Raw genomic sequence first — 21349 nt, forward strand, 5'->3', positions numbered from 1 at the left:
ATGCTGCTGGTACTACTCGACAAAGCAGAACTGAAAAGTGCCCCCTGAAGACAGAAAAGCAGCTGAAAAATGAAGGAAGAGGATCGTCTGACTACCTAGTGAGCAGTGACGGGAAAATCGTAATCACACGGTGGATGGACAATCGGGCCGTCAACCTGGCGTCGAACTGTGTTGGCGTTGACGACGAAGATGTTGCGAGAAGGTGGAGCAAAGCAGACGGTGACTACATAAGTGTCAAACGTCCTGCCGTTGTAATATAACGAAAGCATGGGAGGCGTAGACAAGACAGATTTTTTGGTCGCCCTCTACCGGACCTCGATTCGTTCAAGAAAATGGACGCTCCGTGTTATCGCACACTTTTTCCACTTGTGTGTGACCAATTCGTGGCTTGAGTACAGGCGTCACGCCCAGCACCGAGGAATCAGCAGCAAGGAGCAGATGGACTTACTAGATAACAATAAAACTGCGCAAAAGGACGGGACGGAAGAAGAGGACAACAAACCAGGCGCAGACTCACAACTACATTTATTCAGAAACAGCCTACGCACCTATATACCCTTCCGCGCACATGCGCACAGTCGCATGCATTTAATCACAAGGACGCGTTTAAAAATTCATACTCACTACAATACAAAGATAGTGACGCTTCGCTAACGCAGTTATCACCATTTTTTCGTATATGAAAGGCCTCTATTAGTTCCCTTGCCACCTTTTCCTTGCTCCGGCCCAGCACTGTGGTTTTTTCCAGTTGCGGCTTGCAGGACTTGTTTTCACAGTTCTTGCAGTGGTGCGGAAGGTGCGAGCCAGTTCCATTCTTTATTGACAACTGGTGCTCTCTTAGCCGGTCGTTTAAACTTCGGCCAGTTTGGCCAATGTAAACCTTCCCGCATACAAGCGGAATCATGTATACAACCCCAGTTGCGCAACCCACATACGGTGTGGTATGTCCCTTCAGGCAGTCTTTTTTGTTGTCCGGTCCTCTCAGGATCTTGGGGCACAAACTAGCCAACTTCCGGGGGGCAGAGAAGACTACCGGCACTCTGTGCCTGTTGGCTACATTTTTGAGGTTGTGTGCCACCCTGTGAACATAGGGTACAACCACCGGGGTTTTGCGCTTAGGGGTGTCCGTCTAGAGTTCACTTACTAGAGTTCACTCTGGCTGTAGTAGAGAGCGTGGCAAAAGCTTGCTCTCTGAACTTGCCACAGAAGCGCGGAAGACCATCTACCTCTCCACTTCAGCTGCTCAAGAGGCCCAACGCCAGTACACTCAGACCAGTGCATGACGTTAGGTACAACCAGATTGGTCACTGGCCTTCCGTCGAGAAAGAGCAGCAGCGCTGCAAGCTGGAAGGCTGTACAGGAAAACCCAAGATGAAGTGCCAGAAGTGCAATGTGCACCTGTGCTTGTCCACGGGAAATAACTGTTTTCTGGCTTTCCATACACGATAGCCTCAACCTCGGCCAGCAACTGTTCAGGGAAGCCCAAGATAAAATGCAATAATTAATCTCTGCTAATCCGCCGGAAAGAGCTTTTTTCTGGCTTTCCATGCATGACAGCCTCAAACTGGGGGAGGAAATGCACTCTGAAGGAGCCCTTTTTGTCAAAATAAACTTTACTTTCCAGCCTTGCCTTATCACTTCCTGTTAACCTCCAAGCCCTGATGTCCTATATATAGGACATGACGTAATCTCAAATGGCAATGGGTACGAAAAAAATTTTTTGTTGCAAATGCCTTTAAATACGGTATTTAAGAAAGTTAATGCGAGAAAAAAAATATCCGCACTGTAAAAAAAATTCACGGACGAAAGGGCTAGAGATCCACTCTGTTACCCTTAAAGGGACCCAGAAAAGCTTTGTGAAGGTGGCAATCAAATGCATTCAGGTGGTAGAACACATAACGGGGGATTTTTTAGCCAAGTGTGAGCCTCATACGTTGTACGGATAATTTGTAAACAATTTTTGAAGATGGCCTTTCTCAGCCGATGGGCGCGCCGCCGCAGCGAGCCGACCGCGGCTGACGCAACGGCGAGGCGCCCCCCTGATTCGGCCGATATTCGGTCGCCAGCAACATCACTGCCATTGGCTTACAGCTGCTCTTCTTCCTCCTTGCACGATCCCGAGGCAAAGGCGGGTCTGCAGCGATTGATGCATGCCTGGGCGCAGGAATGTAGCTAGCGGAGAACGGAAGTCGAGCGCCGCGATGTCACATGGCTATTCCCAGTGTTTCCAACTGCTTTGAAAGAAGCAGAGAGGGGGAGGAATCGATCGGCAAGGGGGGAGAGGTGCACTTAATTGCTTCTGGCGCAGCTAATAATGAATGCAGATGAATAATTCCAATGGCATTGCATCGCTATTTGGTACTGGAGTGCATCCTGCTAGCAGGACTACAGCAGATTTCAATTAGCGTTCTCCTCCGCTTTCTGTCCTTGGCCCCATCAGCGGTCAGTACGAATTGCCACTGGTGTTTGAAACAACGACCAGAAACTCGCATCACTGTATGATGCATAAACAAGGGACAGCGGTGCCACCACAATCGCACTGTTTCTCGTCACACATAGCCGCAGTTTCCAGAGGAATGACAAAGTGAAAATCCTTCTATACCTCCAGGGTGGTAGTAAAACTTCTAAGATGTGACCATCAAATCAGATACTAGAAATTACTATAAAATATGCCGTGTTGGGCCTTACAAGCACCAACAGTTCCTGTAATGTGCTCCTGTGTAGCCTGTGCCAATTGCGAGATTACCGCCCGTGTAAAAACAATGCGTTTGTTTTCGCCGCAACGTTTTTGAATCGAAGACCCTTACAAACGTTGCGTAAACAGTGAAACCAAACAACTTGATTAGGCTTGTGCGAATATTCGGGCGCTTTGAATATTCGAACGAATATTACAGTATTCGAATTCGCTTCGACTCGAATTTAAAATTTCCGATATTTCGAAGTATTCGGGGTGAACGAATACCAAAACTTCGTTCAAGTTTCGTTTTCGGTAGGCAAGCCGCAGTGCCATTGACATCAGTCTTACATCTTGACTACATGTGGAGCCAAGACAAGCTAAGCCACATTCAGAGCGTTGTCGTCACGGTTGTCGTAGCCTGTGCTGCTAGTGAAAGCGCCCATGAAATATCTGCCAGGGTGCTAAGCCTAAGCATCTCCTGTGAACTGCAGAACTGCCGCCCTGAGGAGCAAGCCTTCCCATTGGCGCAAATAGTCAGGCTGCTCCCACTGCCACGCGAGTCACAGGCGACCGCGGGCGCGGAATCACCAAGGCGGGCGTGAAAATCGCGCGCGCAACGCCGACGCGCACGAATCGTGTGCAAGAACACTCCTGTAGTGAGCTTGGGCTCCGCGAGTGAGGAGATGAAAGTCCAGAAATTACCGCTCGGCGACGTGGAGGTTAAAAAAAAAAAAAAAAGCAGAAAAACGTCACGGATTTCTCCATGCAAAAGTAAGAAAAGAAATAAATGAAAACTTTTTTCAGTGCTCAATTTTTTGGTCTGTGTTGGGTCATACGAATTTCGGATGATACGAATATTTTTCGCGGTCCCGCGAGATTCGCATCATCGAGATTTTACTGTAGAGCATTTTTATGAAGGTTCCGCCAGGACCGGAACGTCTCAGTGACACCTGACAGCTATTCGAATTCGCTTCAAAAGTATTCGACCCCTTGGACTATTCGCTTCGAACTAAAATATCACTATTCGCACAAGCCTAAACTTGATGAGGAAACAGTCATCACCTTCTGGTCAGAGGTGATGAGGCGGAAGGCCTCGGTGACCTGCTTGGCCGTGGCGCCCCCGCCCACGTCCAGGAAGTTGGCTGGGCTGCCGCCGTGCAGCTTGATGATGTCCATCGTGGCCATGGCCAGACCCGCTCCGTTCACTGCACATGGGCCACAAAGCCGAGCCAAGACGAGACAAGTTCGCAACACTCTGAAAACAACACATTCGGCCCTACTTCACTACTGCCCCGAAGCAAAGGTTCTTTAAAGGTTCTTTAATTACCTCATTAGAATAAAGCCTAGACTGCACACAATGTTTTGAATGCTTGTGGCTGATTCGCGTGTCTTCTTTCAAAGTGCTGCTTCCCTCCCACGATCCTCTTCTGCAATTTGCTGATGTGCGGTACGACGACACAGCTGAGAATCTGCTGAACTGAGTTTAGTGGCTCGTTGGCTTGTTTAAAGATACTGCCTCTATCTGTCACATCTTCTCTTCTTTGTACTCGTCTAGCTTAAGCCATGTTTTCTTCTTTATTCAAATGCTCAGTGGCTAAGGCGTTGCGCTGCTGAGCACGAGGTCGCGGGTTTGATTCCTGGCCGCGGCGGCCGCTTTTCAGATGGAGGCGAAAAGCAAAAACGCCCGTGTGTACGAGATTTCGGCGCACGATAAAGATCCCCAGGTGGTCAAAATTAATCCGGAGCCCTCCACTACGGCGCACCTCATCGCCTGCGTTGCGTCGGCGCGTTAAACCCCACAATCAATCAATCAATTCTTTATTCAAATATATTAGCTCAGCAACAAGTTTTGTTAAGGGGGGACACTGGTCTTGAAGACATTTTTGTTATTTTTAAACCAATCTCCTTGAAATTTGCAGATTAAGTGTGTTTTGACATCCTGAGCACAAATATGCAGTCAGTTTTCATCTATATAGTCCAAGTTCAGAGTTGGGCAACATGTTATGTCATTCCATTTCGGGCAATTTTTAATTATCTGCTTATCATATACTTGAATACTTTTTGTTCCTTTGTGCTCTAGAAGGACCAGGGAGTGGAACTATACCACAGCAGTAATTTTATCACTGTTTCTGAAATTGCTGTACACTTCATAAATGTCAGGTCATCAATTATTAATGTTTTTGTAAAACGAAATGCATAAAAAATTATACTAGTATACAAAAATTTATATTTTTGTGGTTTTATTGCACTCTTCAGTTCTTAGGCTTTCGAATGCAGCAAGAAGGACGCAAATCTGACCAGTACATCCCAAGATATTGTACCCGACAGTTGACCTTTCGGGAAAAAAACTGGTTTTGAGAAAACAAGGCACGAAGTTCGGAAATGCAGGGGAAAATGGCCATTTAGCCAACTTCAAATGGCGACAGCTTTGTAAATACTGACAGTACAGCCATAATATTTTGCAGGTACATTCTTTGGGACCTATACGCCTCGAGCGCGGCCTGTAGGGGCGCCACTGAAATCCCCCTAGCGGCCCGTTTCGAAAGCAGCCGCGGGAGTCGCCGGCCCGCTCCCCACTGTCACCGTTGCTTTCGGGGCCCGTTCACGACGGAGATTTGCCGTTTGTAGGCGCTGGAAATACATATTTATGTGGAGCAGTCACTTTGTTCGCAAATGTGGTGTGTTTACGAGAGTGTAAATGTGTGTGACGCGATCTTAGTCTGGTACATTCGGTCTGTACAAGCGCCAGGTGTGCGTCACAGGTCGGCGTCGCGAAACAGGGATATGCATATGAAGATGATTGTGATTCCACTGCTCTCAAATTTACTAACAGTGTCTCCGTAAGCATAATTTCCCCAGATGGTCACGCCATGGCTATACATTACGATGTAAATCAGTTTTGTGCGCTTATGTAACCTAGTGGAGCGCTCATACCTGACAGCACGCCACTTACGCTTGCCAATATCATACCTCAGATATTGATCACTACCCTGGACATAAATTTCCCGAACATTCTACGAATTAAGTACGATGGATAATCCAAAATTATACCCGGGATCAGCGCACCACAAAAAAGAAAAATAATGCCGGGGCGTCTCGTGAGCTGAGCACCCGCAAACATTCATATATGTTACATATATCCTCCACGAGCAGGCCGGAGAAGAGCTTCTACAGTAATGCCCATTCGCGACTAAACGTTTCTTCGAAGCATAGTCATATGACGCAGGGAGCCTGCAGAATCTAGCACAAACGGAAATCAGGCCTTATCAGATATCCCACTCCTCTAACGACACCTTTTATCAGTTTTGAACTTGTATACCTCAAAAAATGCGTTCGCCGAGGGATCAGCTGTTAGTTGAAGTCTAAAAACTAGAGTGACGTGAACGAGTAGCTTGTATGTGTGATTACTAAAACGTTCTTTCCTTGATTTCGCTCCGCAATCGTAAACAATACGTAAGCGTTCCCCTCCCCCTCCCTATGTCTCGCGAAATAGCAGTGCATTTCGCACACTAGTTGGTCTCGTAAGTCCGGGTTAAGTTTATACGAACGTCTTTAGCATTTCAGAAGCTGCACTGAGGTTTTTTTTTTTTTTTTTTTTCCATTTCTGTACGAGCTATTTTGTTTCTTCCGGGCTTGCAGACAATTCATTTTTCAGTGGTTAATTAACTTTTCTTGGTTCTTGCTATAAGGCATGAGTGCACATCTTTCACGACGCAGAGCCTTGGAATATACTTAACATTTTCGCGTGGCTTATATTCGTAGAAAAAGCCACAAGTTTTCAGGTATGGGTAACAGCGTCCCCGATATATATATTTTTATACGACGCATATATTCGTAACGAGGCCGCATTCGTTGTCCGCGCAACAAACCAAAACACACCTCTCATTGTGCCAGTATCAGGTTTAAACGAGGCGACAATAAAATTCACTTGTTGCGGACGCATTCGGAGGTGACAGCGGTGGTATGCTGCTGCCGTCGCCGACAGCCGTAACAGCGGCCGAGAAGGACGCAGAGCCGCGTTCCCGGATAGCTATTGTTGGTGTTTGAGCACCCTACCAAGACGCAGCGGCTTTTGAAGTGACCTAAACGTACTGTTTACTTGCAGACGTCACCATAACAAGTTTTTTAGCACTTGGAAGGGCAAAAAGAAGCGAAAGAGAACCAAAACACTGCATGAGCCCCTATGGGCCGCGCAGCGCTAGTCCCGTTAACTCCGCGGAGAAGCGGCGGCAGGCGGCGCAGCGATCGCAAAGCTCGAGGCGTATAGACTGCAAATAAAATTAATACAGAAAATTGATATTTTGGCAAATTTTTGGTCCTCAAGACCAGTGTCCCCCCTGAACTCTTTCTGTACGGCGCCGTAGGCCATCGGGCATGGAGGTCCGATGTTTTCAAACGTCCCGAAGAAGCTAAAAACGGCGCCTGGCGGACAACTAACGCCATCTGGCGTATTTATTACAACTCATTTTTCGATTTTGTTATGTTTTGTTGATATTTTGCGTGCAGAGACCGCGCCAAGAGAAATTTGAGCCCGCGGTAGTGGCGACTTCCGTGAAAACGGCGTCCGCTGTATTTGGGCTGTATTTATAAACAAAGTGGGCTTCCTATCTGACGACTGCGGCTTTCACATAGATGTGTGAAAGCCGCACACATCTGGACAAGGATCTGGACAACGTACGTTAGGGATATTTTGCCAAATGCGCTGCGTCATATCGCATTATCACCTTCATGATAGCCTGGGACTCGTGCCAAATTACCGCTACGGAGCGATGCGCGACACTTCTCAAGGTCGCTGGATTTTTTTTCTGGTTTTTTACCACTAAAGTGAAAAGGATTTTGTGTCAGAACACAAAGAAAGTGTGCTTGGATGCATGACCGACTTACACTCAAGTGGCTTCGAAGAGTGGCACAGCCATCAGTTCCGCTAGGTTGATGGGCCCACAAAAATACAAAACTTGGTGTACAGCGTTGTTATATATATTGAATCATAGCCAAGAAATGTAGGAACAATTTGTATATCTTAGAAATCCTAAAATAATTTTTAGGCTCATTACAATCGCCTATATACGCTGCGTGTATACTTTTTGTGCATTTTTTTCTGATTACTTGACTAATAAACTGTAAGTAATTGTACCTTTCACAAAACTGATGGTATGTGTTTGTAAGAGCAATCTATAAGCTACAATTCCATGCATAGCAATGCTAAATGTGTCCACTAGCTCAAGAGAAAGAAATAGTTTTGTGGAAGCACTCAAAATCGTCCGTTTTTCCGCCGTAACGAAAGAGTTAAAGGCTTGTTTAAGCTCTGCAATGTGTGTGTGAAAGAATAAATACCGTATTTATTCGAATCTAAGCCGATAGTTTTTTTGAAATACTGATATATCAAACTCCAGGGTCGGCTTGGATTCGAGGATTTTGAAATACGCGCCAATTTCCAAGTGAAGTGGTGCACAGCTAGCGCCACCCAGAAAAGAAAGTATTGTAGCCATTACTGGACGAGCCAGTAGCCATTAAGGGCCATAGGCCGCCATTTTGAATTGTGCAGATAGTGGCCTGCGTGCGGTGTGGCTACAGTGAACTAGAATGAACTAGAAAGTTCACTCTAGTGTGGCGTTTGGTTTTGACAGCGCAAAAAGAAGCGGTGCCATTATAGTGCCGCTTTTAAAAGAAAAGTTGTTTTAGCTGCGGAGTTGTCGTCGAACGTTCAAGCCGGGCGGGACTTCGGCGTGGATGAAAAAAAATGTCCGTCGTTGGAGGACGCAACGGGAGAGGATATTTGCGTGCGCCGCAATGAGGTTGGCAATCACCGGACCACGAGAATGCCGTCACCATGAAATGGAGATGGCATTGGCTGACTTGTTCAGACGCAGCGAGCAGCTGCCCTTCCAGTAACGACGGAAGTGCTCCAGGCAAAAGCAAGGGAGCTTTTAAAGGGACACTGAAGTGAATTTGTCAAGCTCCCGTTTTTGCTTGCACTGCGTAGACTGGCTCAAATTAGCACACTTTTCATCGTTTATTCGGTTGACAAATCGGTAATTATTTTACAAAGCGCGAAAGAAGAAAAACTACCATGCGCGGTTTGCGGCGGCCGCACCAACTAAAGCTGTGACGTTAGGAGGAGCGGGCACCGTGACTGGACGATGCCCAAGGTGAGCAACCAAACATGTTTCGGTTTCGGTTTCGGTTCTGTAAAACACAACCGTTGGCGTTGTTGGATGGGCATTCTCAATAACTCAGTAATCATCGTACCGCGCTTCTGCCATGTTGTCAGCTGTAAAAATGCATAAAGTTAAGACTCCTACGACGGATTGGAATCGATTGATTGTGGGGTTTAACGCGCCGACGCAACGCAGGCGATGAGGCGCGCCGTAGTGGAGGGCTCCGGATTAATTTTGACCACCTGGGGATCTTTATCGTGCGCCGAAATCTCGTACACACGGGCGTTTTTGCTTTTCGCCTCCATCAGAAAAGCGGCCGCCGCGGCCGGGAATCGAACCCGCGACCTCGTGCTCAGCAGCGCAACGCCTTAGCCACTGAGCCACCGCGGACGGATTGGAATCGTAGCATTCACTAGCCGAAACCTACGCAGTGCATGAACGCCCTCCGCGTACCTGCAGACGCCCAAATGTCATGCGCTTTTCCCCCATATTTGGAGCTTGCCTCCCTCATGCCTGTGTCGTAAAAAGCGTGTTCGCACCAGGCCAAGGGTCTGTTCATTCTGGCCTGTGCCCACTGCCTGCAAGCAGTCGGTGCTTATGGCAACAGCACGCCAACGAGAACTCGCTAGCGCGCCAGTGCCAGCCTGCGCGCGTTTTGTGAACTAGTTCGTGGAGCCATGAACGTTGCGGCCCAAAAAAAGGGGAACTCAATATAGAAAACATCGGCGGAAAACAAAAAAGTTAACTTACAAAAAAAAAAAAAAAAAAAAAGCACGTACCCGCGGGGATTCGAACTTGTGACTTGCAAAATACTTGCGGTGGCAAACCTAGCAACCCCGACCACTCAGCCACGGAGCGGGCTCCTGATATTGGTAATATAGGGTATATATTGTAGTTTTGTCATTTAGGGTATATATCATATAGGGTATATAGGGTATATTTAGTTTAGGGTATAGGGTATAGGGTATATTTAGTTTAGGGTATATATAGGGTATATTTAGTTTTGTCATTTCAAGCAGCTTAGGTGATTTGTTGTATTGCGCTCGTGCAGTAAGCGTCGCCCGAGTTTCCACAATAGCTCACGTCTAGCAATTGCATTTCGTAGACGGAGAAGCGTTCGCAGATGCGTAGTCGTGCTGCTGACCGCTGTGCTTGTTCGCCCAGCGCAAAAAAGTGCTTCCCGCACCCTAGTTTTACGCTGTACGGTAAAAATATCAGTTGATTTTATTTCCTTAGTACCTATATTGACTTCGCTGACTCTTCTCCCGCCTTTAAGAGGCCTTATATTTTCCTACTGGCATACCAGTCAGCGAAGCGTCGCATGTGCGCTTGTGCAGCGCTTGTGTGAAGCGACCTTGACTTGGAGCTAGATACAGTGTACAAACTAATCAAGTAAAGAAAGGCAAATTCTACCATTCACAAGCGTGTCCTGGCTTTGTTTCAACTGAGCGAACGAATTGCGACGACGCGTCGGCGGCTGGCGGACGAAACGCTGGGCCGACTGACTCTGTCTGAAGGCCGGGGAGCCGTGCAGTAGCGCAGCCAATGCCAGCTTATCCCCTCCTGACGTCACACGAAAACGCCGCAGAAAATGGGCGAGCATAAAGAGAGGAGGACAGCATTTTCGAATTAATTTTTCTACTAAATAAAATCGCGTAAATGCGCCCAGAGTGGTCGAAACATGGCCTGGGGACTCCGGACTACAATTTGTGAAAGTAATCCCGCAATGTTTACATATCACTTCAGTGTCCCTTTAAGGGAACGAGGCTTATCACGGGCACACTTCAAAGCCAGTCGGGGCTGGCTACAGAAATTCATGAAGCACTTCGGCTTTAGCCTCCGTCGTCGAACCTCAATCGCCCAGAAGTTGCCCGGTGATTTCGAAGAGAAACTGATTGAGTTCCAGCACCGCATCTTCATGTTCAATAAACGTGTTTTCTTTTTGTGAACGCTGACCTCGCCTTTTTGTTCGGCCTACATTCGAGGCAAGTTTTTTTTTTTTTTTTCGCGCCTTCGGACTTTCGGGGGTCGGCTTAGAATCGGGGCCGGCCTAGATTCGAATAAATACGGTAAGTAGTCAATACTGGACACGAAATGGGAGAAAATATTTTGAAGGCTGATATAGTACATCAAACCGGTGTGATGTCAGAGAGGTAGTTGAATGCAACTGACACATCGCATTCATCTCTTCTGCTACCTATTACACACGACGAGCAGAGATTCCAGACATGTGCAATATGCAGCCAGAAGTAAGATTTCAACAAACTCGCCTCGGTACTCCTTCCAAAAAGCCCATTCAAGCACCAAAAATGGGCAGCTTTACACAACTACGCCTCTTTCTCTCACTTGCCAATGCGTGATGTACTCTAAGCTAAACTCCAAAAAACATTTACAGTAATAAAATGCAATGTAATAAATAGGTTAGAGAGGGGGGAGATATTGTGCACCTTCCACAATTATTTTCAAGTCAGCTTTTCTACAAAGGTAGCGAGTAAATTCACTGTATTACAACGGCTAAAAACAGTATACAAGTGCTACAATGCCTCTTGGCATTTCGCCCTTTTGGATTAAACAATCAGTCTTAGTAACTAGTTACTACTAACGCATTACCAATAACAAGTTGCTTTTTTCAGTAACTTGTAACTGTAACTAGTTACTTTTAACTGTAACACTGTTACTTGTTCACAGAGTAACTGTAACAGGATATGCCGTTACAGTTCTTTTTTATAGAAAACTCTCGATTAGGTACACTCGTTAAAGGCCGACTTACGATTGCACTTTCTACTATTTTCGGACTTCTTTCTCTCCACCTTCCACTTTTCCACAACACGGCTGCTCTCACAGTTTAGGACAGAAGGTCGCTACGAGGATGGATTATCTTTCCTGCAGAAGACCGAGGTCGGAGGTCGGTCTTAGAGGTGATGTCAAGACTGACTGATAGATTATGAGGTTTCATGCGCAGATGCTACACAGTCGATGAGGTGCGCTATTCTGGAGGGCCACGGGTTAATTTTGACCGCCTAAGGATCTTTATCGTGTGCTGAAATCTCGATCACAGGGGCATTTTTGCTTTTCGCCGCCATTGGAAAAGCAGCCGCTGCGGCAGAGGTTCGAACCTGCGTCCTGCGATGTCAAAACTATTTCGTCTTCAGCGAGCAAAAACAAGAAAAAAGAAAAAAAAGAAACTGGAAAGTAGACCTCTGAAAAAAGAGGGAAGCTCTTGGATTCCAACAATGAGAAACAACTCATCCTAAGCTTGAGTGAGTCTTGCAAATAAATTCCCCGACACCCAGGGTTCTTGAGAAAAAAAAAAGTTATGTAACAAAATGAGGCGTACACAACGCAATCCTGATTTTGGTCTTCGGTGAGCCCCCTTTTAGGTTCCTTTCGTCTGGTGTTTTACCACGTGCAATTTTGACAACCCGCACCCCTTCGTACGTTCATACTATATGAACTCTATCATTTGGTTTACAATCTGTTACTTAGTTTTATACAGTAACGGAAAAGTAACGACGTTACTTTTTCACAGTAACTGTAACTGTGACAAGTCACTTTTAAAAATTCTGTAACTGTAACTGGAACAGAGTTACTTTTTTGGCTTTGGTAACTGTGACTGTAACACTGTTACTTTTTGCTGGTTACGTGCCCATGACTCAGTCAGTGCAGTGATGTCATGTGCACTTTGTTTCTTTTGTGCGCTGCTTTCTTAAGAATCACTCCCAAATGCTGCATCGGCTGAAAATCTGCGTGTTTTATTAGCACGCTGTTACATGGGCAAAAACGTATGGCTACGACCAATCGTGTTAGGGTATCAGGGTTGGTGAGTGGCTGCAGGAAAGTTGCCTATGTTCGGATGACGAAGGACCAAAGGCCCAACTGAACAAGGTTTAGTACATGGCGAGTAGAGAAGAACAGCGATGATACAGAAAGCAGCACGCTGGCGCGATTATAACATGACAGCTCGAATGGGCAGAGAAACATACTCCCACACAGCCCAAAGATGCACTGGCTGGCTCTTTAAAAGAGAGACTATTTACAGTCTCCACAGCAATGGTCACAACAAGCGCCGACCCGTTCAAAGCAGGCACACACAAGCAAAATCACTTTGTAGATGCGATGAGTTGCATGCCGTGAACAGCCACCACGGCAAGCCTGGGCATGCATACGAGGGTTGTGGCCTGGCCACATTCTCGATGTCGCACGAGTGCCGCAGGATGAACCAACCTGCACGGCGCAGTTCTGTAAGTGGTCTTTGCCTTACATCAATGAGGCCTTGCAAGAAAGCATGACGATGTGTTGTGCTGTTGTGCGCTGTTGTAGCTTGTGTGTCATGTCAACATACACACCGCAGTCAATTCGTAACAACGCCTAACGCCTACAACTTCTGCCCGCACATTTTAACAGCGACGCTGTTTAGCAAATCGTAACTTTTCGTGCCCGCCGTTAAAAATGCCAAGAAATTACTGAGCGCGCGCACGTGAGGGCGGGCTTGCGGCGACCACCCAGCGTCCCTGGCACAAGTTTGTCAAGCCAACCATATCTACTTAAGGTGATTGGCCAAGATTGGCCAAAAAAAAGTCCAGCAATCGCTGTAATCGTGGCAACACTTGCTCGGGACGAGAGACACACATCGCAGTGTACGCCGCTCCAAGGTGGTGGCCAATGATGATCACATCCAGAAAATGAAGGAAGCTCACGGTTACAGCAACAATGATGGAGCAAAGGTCGTTGAAACAGCGAAGGAGAAATCGGCTCCAACAATGGACTTAAACTTTCGTGAATGGTCGTGAAGGTTGCATCCAGCTTCACTACCTTCAGGTCGTACGCGTTGGTGTGAGCTCCCTGCATTTTTTGTGAACCAAGGGAAGCCCAAGCTCACCGAGGCACCCGATGTCCCCGTCGAGGGAAATGTAGTTGAGGTTGCTCTCGTGGGCCTGCTTCTCGCGCACGTCCTGCTGGGTCCAGTCGCGCAGGTCAAAAAGAGCCGGCTGCCTGAACACCGCGTTGTCGTCAAAGCGGCACTTGGCGTCCAGGCAGTACACTGCAGGGCATCGGGGGGAAACGGGGCAGGAGCTATATGGTCAGTTCGACACACGGCGTCAACAACGTCCCGGCGCCAACTTTCGGCCAGACTTCATCTCCAACAGCGAAGACCACCCTTCATCATCATCAGCCTATCTACGCCCACTTCAGGGCAAAGGCCTCTGCGACCAACTTATCCCCGCAAACTTCTTGATCTCATCAACCCACCTAACTTTCTGCCGCCCCCTGCAACGCTTGCCTTCTCTAGGGATCCACTCCGTTACCGTTAATGACCAACGTCTATCTTGCCTTCGCATTACATGCTCTGCCCACGTCCATTTATTCTTAATTTCTACTTATATGTCCATAACATGCGTTTGTTCCCTGACCCACTCCGCTCTCTTCTTGTTCCTTAATGTTACACAGGGGTAAGACAGCTTAATGAAATTTGGGAGCAGTTTTTGGAGCAGCAAAATCTCGATTTTGGAGCAGAAGAACCTTGATTTGCAGCAGGAGAACGACATTTATTATGTCACCTTAACTCTTTCGCTACCGCGCCTATCAAAATCGATCAATTTGATCGATACTTTTGGGAGCGCCTTTTCATAGCGTTCCAGGCGTTTCTCGAACAAGTAAAGCTGTTCGGAGTTAGATCAGAAAATGGCCTTTCAAAATCAGTTTTGTTTTCATTTTTGCAACGGAAACGTGATTTTTGACACGCTTTTGAATCACCTGGTTGTGGAAAAGGGGCGTGGTCATCGCGCCTCAAGGCTACCAACGAAGAATGCGTGCAACTCGTAATTACTCTGCACCAGCGCTTGTTTTTTGCTATCAGGGCGTGAATGGGGAACTAGCAAACGATTTTCAATCGTCAGGTTCACGCTCTGACAGTAATAATCCCAGAAATCGGCTGAAAATGTCAAGCAGTGCCTGGTTGCAAAGCTACTTTATGATTTTAGGCAGTTTTATTGCCTTTGCGCAAGTTGTCCTAAGTACTCTGGTAGTTCTACTTACCCCAGGACCATTCCCAAACAGTTTACAACAGTTTCGGTTTCGTTTCTGCATCGCGAAATTCATATTTAGCGCTACTACGCAGTTACCCAACTTCAAGGCTAACCGCCATGGCGCCTGAAGCGTCCGCGACTGATTCTCAAAAAAAAGCATGCTGCTCCTGATTTCCCCCCACCCTAACCCGATTTCTGCGATAAGAACTTCAGATGCAAGTCAAAAGGTCACACCCAGTCGCCAGATATCTGTTCCGCCGAGGACAGCGCTTCAAACCGGCCTTACACTGCCAGCTGTTCGCCTTCCAGTTTCGTTTTCATGCGAGGGTATATCCGGGTGTCTAATGTTGCTGCTTAGTTGAACTGTCTATTCGGACGGAGTCTCTGATAAGTTTTTGTACTGTTTCATTTGAAAAATGTTAGGTGGCGCTGCAATAGAGGAGGCTCGTTGTGCTGATCTTTTTTAGCGCGCGACTGCTACTCGGCCAAAGATCGCAGGGGACGATTCTAGCTCATCGTACCTCATTTTTGCGAGCAAGGCTACAATTGCGAGTAAGAAGATGATAATAAAGCTCAGCTTTATGTTTTGAGAGATAACTGACCGTGAACGACAACAAACATCAGCCACGGCGTTCCGTTTTCAACTTCATGCATGTTTTTTTCTGCATCGCGTGCTTGTCCCAAATATTATGCTCGCTGTAAATGCAAAGTCAGCCATTGACAAGATGTTTTTACGTTATGTGGGGGCAAATTGGTGCCTCTGATAACGTCAAACCGCCAGATTTATTCCAAGGAACAACCCAAAATTGCACAGTTTGAATTAGAGGTTGGGCTTCACCGCATGACACGAGCACCGTGCGTGCTAACATTTTTTTTTTATATCTGAAAAACTGTTCCGCGCAAGTCGACATTTTTTTTAGGGTGTGTTTTTGAAATGTTTCCCTGCAAAATGTATATTCTAATTTTTTTCTACTACCGGTGGTTTGATATACACAACTCCTTTTTTATCATTTTTTTCGACAACTTGACAAAACTTTTGATTTTGATATTTTTTTTCACAACTATGATATATGAAAACCTTTAAAAAACTGGTGTTATTGGAAAGGCCGTTAAATAATCTGCATTTTGTGCTCCTGCAATTAGTGCCTAAATAATTTTTTAGCAGAAAAAAAAATGTTTTCTTGGACCCCCCAAAATTGGTCAATTTTCTGCGGTAGCGAAAGAGTTAAGAGCCTAAAAAATCAAATTTTTCGCAACTCGGGTGGCAAAAACACTTCTTAATCGGTTCTGTACGTACATAACATTGAAACAGCCTTTCAATAAAGTTTTTTTCTACCATTGTATAACATGGCACGAACTGGACTACCATATTTTCCGGTGTACAGGTCGCTTTCTTTTTCTGAAATTTTCGTTGGTGCGTCTTATCCACCGGTGCGACTTATGTATGGAATAAATCCGGTTCGCGGCGGCTGCGCATGGCCAGCGCACGTTAAGAGACACAGCTCTATGGTCTAAATGAATCCGAAGCCCACTGCTACAGCATTTCTCATAGCCCGCATGTCGCTTCGGGACGTTAAACCCAGAAATTTGCAGCTTTTTCTAGTCAAAAACAATGATAACGGCCTGCGACAGCCGCGTGCCACTTCCTGCCATGCGCAGTACCTACAGTTCAGAATAAATTCAAAAGTAACATCGAACTAAGTTGCAAAAACAAAATGCAGCTTATAAATTATTACAGAGAGTTACTCTGGAAGAGGTAAACGTGCTGCTAATTTTTCAAATGACAGCTTCCTGATAAGTTTTGATTTTCGGGCCGCTTCTGTTCGCGTCACTTCCGTCCGCCATGACATCTTTATTGCGCTGATTTACAACAGCACGCAAGAGACGCGCGATGTTTGGAGAGGTGGCCAAATGTGTCTCCGATTCTTGAGACTCCATTTCTACAAAAACAGTTGTAGCCGGGTTCATAAAGGCCGGAGTGATCCGGTCCGCGACTGGTGACGATGTTGGCGAAGACGACATCAATGAGTCGCAGGACGACAGCGATGCGCCGGCACAACTCCCGCTTGAATTCGCTAAATTATTTGTTAGTGAGTTGCAGTTAGAAGACTGATTGTTTTGCCTAAACACCATCTGTGGGTACACGCCATTTGTGTGCATCAAACAATTTTTGAGAAGTTAGTTCTCTCTAGAATTTGGACGGTATATCCACATGTCTAGCCCTTCTTACCGGGGGATGCGTGCATAGACAGCGGCCGCCACAACCATGAACTTAAGCCACACTTTCTAACGATCTGATTCACTATGAGTTTATCTAATTAACAGGTGTGTCTTGTACACCGGTGCGTCTTATACACCGGTGCGACTTGTATACGTTTTTTTGCGGCAAAACGGTCATCTTGAGGGGGGTGCGACTTATACAAAGGTGCGACTTATAGACCGGAAAATACGGTACCTTCTTACAAACCATTTTTAAATTCTTAGGCTCTGTGCATAGATAGCGTGGAGTGCCATTGAAAATATCGAATTGAAAAACTAAGCACTCGCAAGTAATTTTTAATAGCATGTGAATGCCGAGATTATTATTTTTTTTTTAATCCCAAGACTCGGCTTCGCGCGCAAGTGCAAGAGCCACGGCAAAAGTTGCGCAAAGCGAGGTGACAGTCGTCGCACCCCACCAGCCCTCTCATATCAATCCTCAAGGTGCCCGTTCACTACGATCGTAATTTGAGTAACATTGGTATGTTTACCCACCTCCGTTTTGGCAATATATTTCACTTCAGATAGATGAACCATTATTACTAGCGTGCAATAATAGCCCGTCCCACTATCAGCGAACCTTGCTTGAACATTTTGCAGCAATGTGCCTGCGTCGCCACTTCTGCAGTGCCGATCGTCCCATTCCCGCCACTCGCAAGCTCGCTGTCACAGGCATCAACTGTTGCAGGTACAGGTATCAACTAACAGTTGCCAAATAAACTTTGTAAATGTTGTGCCTAAACCTCGCGCAGTTTTCTTGCTTTCTGAAACACTTATCAGCTACATTCACCCTCCAGTGCTTAGAGTTCCATGAAATGTCCTTAAGTGTGTGTACGCACATAAATTTGCACTTTTGCACACCTCTCTCAGTAAACGGAACTCCTGTTAAACTAAACTAATTTTTTCGGTCCCTTGAAGTTCCGTTTATCGAGAATATACTGCAGGCGTAATTTTTGCCATATATATATATTCTCACTGCAAATATACTGCGAACAGAAAAAGTTTGATATACAAGATAATCTGATGTAAACAGGTCCGATATAATCGGGTTCGACTGTATTTGCAGGCATGCGTCACATTTTGTTAGCCTGACAAATGGCTCTGTCTGCCCAGTAGACGTGTTTTCTTCGAAAGCTATCAACCAAAGAGTTCTCGATGGAAGCAGTTTGGGGGGAAGGGGGGCGGTACCACATAGTGAAATTCTCTTCACGTGATATAGTCCATAGATCAGCAAGTTAGCCCCATGTTCTTAGCAAATTATTAGAGTAAAAGTGACCGAGTGCTCCCTGAAAGATAGTTGGCTGTTCGCGCACACCTATGTTGTTGTTGTCCTCGATGAGAGGGTTGATCTCTATCAGGGTGGCATCGTACTTCACGAACACTTTGTACAGGTTCTCAATCAGGTCCACTGCCTGCAAACAAAGGGAAGGGAGAACAGAGTTTAACAGTACCAAAAGAATGGAGACTCGCTGGCAACGTCCTGGAAGGTGACAACCAACAAACATAAGGACAAATTGAAGAGCCACTCAACAAGCTTTTCTAAATGGCACATTCATTTCATCACTAACTCTGTAACAGACGCGGCAGAAAGGAAAGGATTAGTAGGTGTGCGCAAATGACAAGCTTTCGTAGTTTGGGCATGTTTGAAATAGGAACATATTTTGTTATGAATAAAAGTGGCCCTAGAAGCAAACCTTGAGGAACACCCTGGATAATCACAGCTACATCCCCAGAAGGAGCATTGTGACAAGTGTGTGGCGCCCCCCATCCCTGATATTCGTTGGCCGCTAAGTTCAGTGGCCCCACCAGGCTCGGTGGGCAACCTTGTGTGTGGCCGGACAATAAACACCTCCGAGCACGGCTGCTCGGGGGTCAGTCACCGTCACCACCAGCACGCTGCATGTCGTCTCTCGGCTGGAGGGTACCCCTACCCTCCCAGGTTCACGAACGCGGGACTAAATCGTGACAAGCATCACTGACTCTTACACAGCGTATCACTAGAGAGTAATGTAAATGTTACATAGCAGTTATATTTTCAAAGCTTATTTAGAGGGATATGAAACTGGATGCAGTCAGAAGCTTCACAAAAGTTTGGAAATGCATAGCTACAAGGTGTGCCTTCTGCATTCAGTGTTTCCTGTTATATTCTCTGAGGTCAGTGATAACTGCTCTGTACTTCCACTCTTAATGAATGTTTACTGTAAGCTCAGTCTATGCTAAATTATTTGAGGGAAAGATTCCAGCCTGCACTTCACAGAATTTTCAAATAGTTCTGACAGAGCAGGCAACTGACAGATTTGAACTACAGCTGATTAGTCCGGACTTCTATCCTCCCTTACATAAATGGAGCACAGCCAGGCATGTCACGTATACTCCAACTCAATTCTGCCGTTACACTGGCAAAGTGCATTTCTGCCACAACTTCTACCAACAGTAACACAGCAGGAGGCAAGGGCCGAGCCATGCATGTCACGGCCCAGAAAAATTCAGGGCAGAGGAAAACAGTTGACAGCAGTGAAAAATTCTTGTTTTACAAATACACCATCGAATAATTCTTCATTCGACATTCACTCCAGCGCAAGCGTCAGGTATTAGGAAACACTTCCACGCTCACCCCATCTATGGAGGCCGGGTGGAAGCCCAGGCCCTTGACGAGGTCGGCCGTGCGCTGCCGGTCGATGCCGCTGTTGATGTCGATGGGGAACTTGATGATGGCCTCCGGGTTCTCCTTGGCCACCTCCTCTATGTTCATGCCCCCCTGGGACGACGCCACCACCACGGGGCCCTGCACAAGGCGGGACGGCAGGCATTGGCTTCCCTCCTGCCATTCAGCGCATTTTTCGATCGATTCGCAGCACACGCCGATAGTTTGTCTCTGCGTTCTTCCCAGGCGGACTGCGTGCGCCTCCGTTCCCCTGCGATTCCCATCGTGCCGTAGCGAGCATCACTGCTGGTGCCGCCGCCGCTGGAGCACTCACGTTGAACTCCCGCTCCATCATGAGGGCGAAGTAGTACTCTCGGCGGTTGTAGAGGCGCTCGGTGATCATGACCTTGTTCACCTTGATGCCCTTCTCGCCCGTCTGCTTGGTGCGCAGCGTGTGGCCCAGCATCTGCGCCGACAGCTGCTTCGCCTCGCTCGGCCTGCAGGGAGGAAGAGCGGATGGGGCGATGGGGAAGACAGAGAGCGACTCCAGAGATCACGGCACGCTTTCTGAATGCGCATCAACTGAAATGGAATCAGCCACACAGTGAGAGTTGGGTGGAGGAAATGAGAGATCAACAAAGCGTTTTCTTCTCTTGTTTTCGCAGACTCTGGAGGGCTTTAAAAAGACGCAGTCAACGGGAATAACTGTGAATTTAATTTGATAGCGGAAAGGCTTGCCCAAACAAACACACATACCACAGAGATGATAGCACACTTTCTGAACGTTCCAGCAGAAATGAAATGAACACCACAATGCAAGTTTATGGAAGAAATGAGAAATCGGCAAAGCGGCTTCTTTCTTTTCTTTTTTTTTGCAGATTCTGAAGGTCTTTAAAGAGAGACAATAAAGGCTGAATAAGATTAAACTCGGTGATCACACCTTTCAAGGCTCTCCAGTTTTGGTTTGGTTTGAATGGCTTGGCTCTCATTATTGCTCTGCCAGCGAAGTTGCCTGTGTAACAGAATTCTCATACCTCTCATTATCGTTAACCAAACTGTATACTAAAAAAAAAAAAAGATAATTGACTCAGCTTTTTGCGTTATTACCATTTTTTGAAACTGTAATGCAGCTCATGAAAAGAGCTAGCAATAACTTTACAACACAAACCCGTATTCACATCGAGGTTACTCTGTACCATGGTTTGCACCATGAAAGCAAGTCAATATCCGTTATCATCTGCAAGAGAGTCGAGCATCCATGAAAGCAGCAAGAAAATTAACATGAAAGATTATACCCAGCTAATGTCATTCAAAGTGAACGACATTGGCTGTTAATGACATTCGGTTTGGCTGTGCGGTTCTACACGGTAAAAGAAGCGTCATTTGGTAGTGAAAATGGTGATGATTAGCAACCTCGTAAAATTGCAAAATTATAGAAGCGCATCCAGAATGTTTTCACACGGAACAGTTTTCCCAAAACAAAACAGATAATTCTTGTTTTCATTTTTTTAAACTAAAGCAAAGAAAATCACTGTTTTAGGTGGCATAAGTAGACATCACAAGCAGAGACAAGTCCTCAAGAAAG

General features: G+C 46.4%; 1 protein-coding gene across 1 annotated transcript in view; it reads right to left on the reverse strand.

Moving 5' to 3' along the window:
* The window catches only part of Scsbetaa (Succinyl-coenzyme A synthetase beta subunit, ADP-forming), a 34734-nt gene that overhangs the window by 8667 nt on the left and 4718 nt on the right, over nt 1-21349 (reverse strand). The window contains exons 4-8 of the mRNA XM_077697854.1: nt 20099-20261; nt 19735-19905; nt 18436-18532; nt 13715-13876; nt 3740-3882 (exon numbers count right to left, since the gene is read on the reverse strand). Coding sequence (XP_077553980.1) covers nt 3740-3882; nt 13715-13876; nt 18436-18532; nt 19735-19905; nt 20099-20261 — 736 coding nt within the window. The remainder of the gene's footprint in view (nt 1-3739; nt 3883-13714; nt 13877-18435; nt 18533-19734; nt 19906-20098; nt 20262-21349) is intronic.

The sequence above is a fragment of the Haemaphysalis longicornis genome, unplaced genomic scaffold (assembly GCF_048455015.1).
Source record: "Haemaphysalis longicornis isolate Haplotype H1 unplaced genomic scaffold, Haemaphysalis longicornis Haplotype H1 scaffold_2, whole genome shotgun sequence".
Classification (NCBI taxonomy): domain Eukaryota; kingdom Metazoa; phylum Arthropoda; class Arachnida; order Ixodida; family Ixodidae; genus Haemaphysalis; species Haemaphysalis longicornis.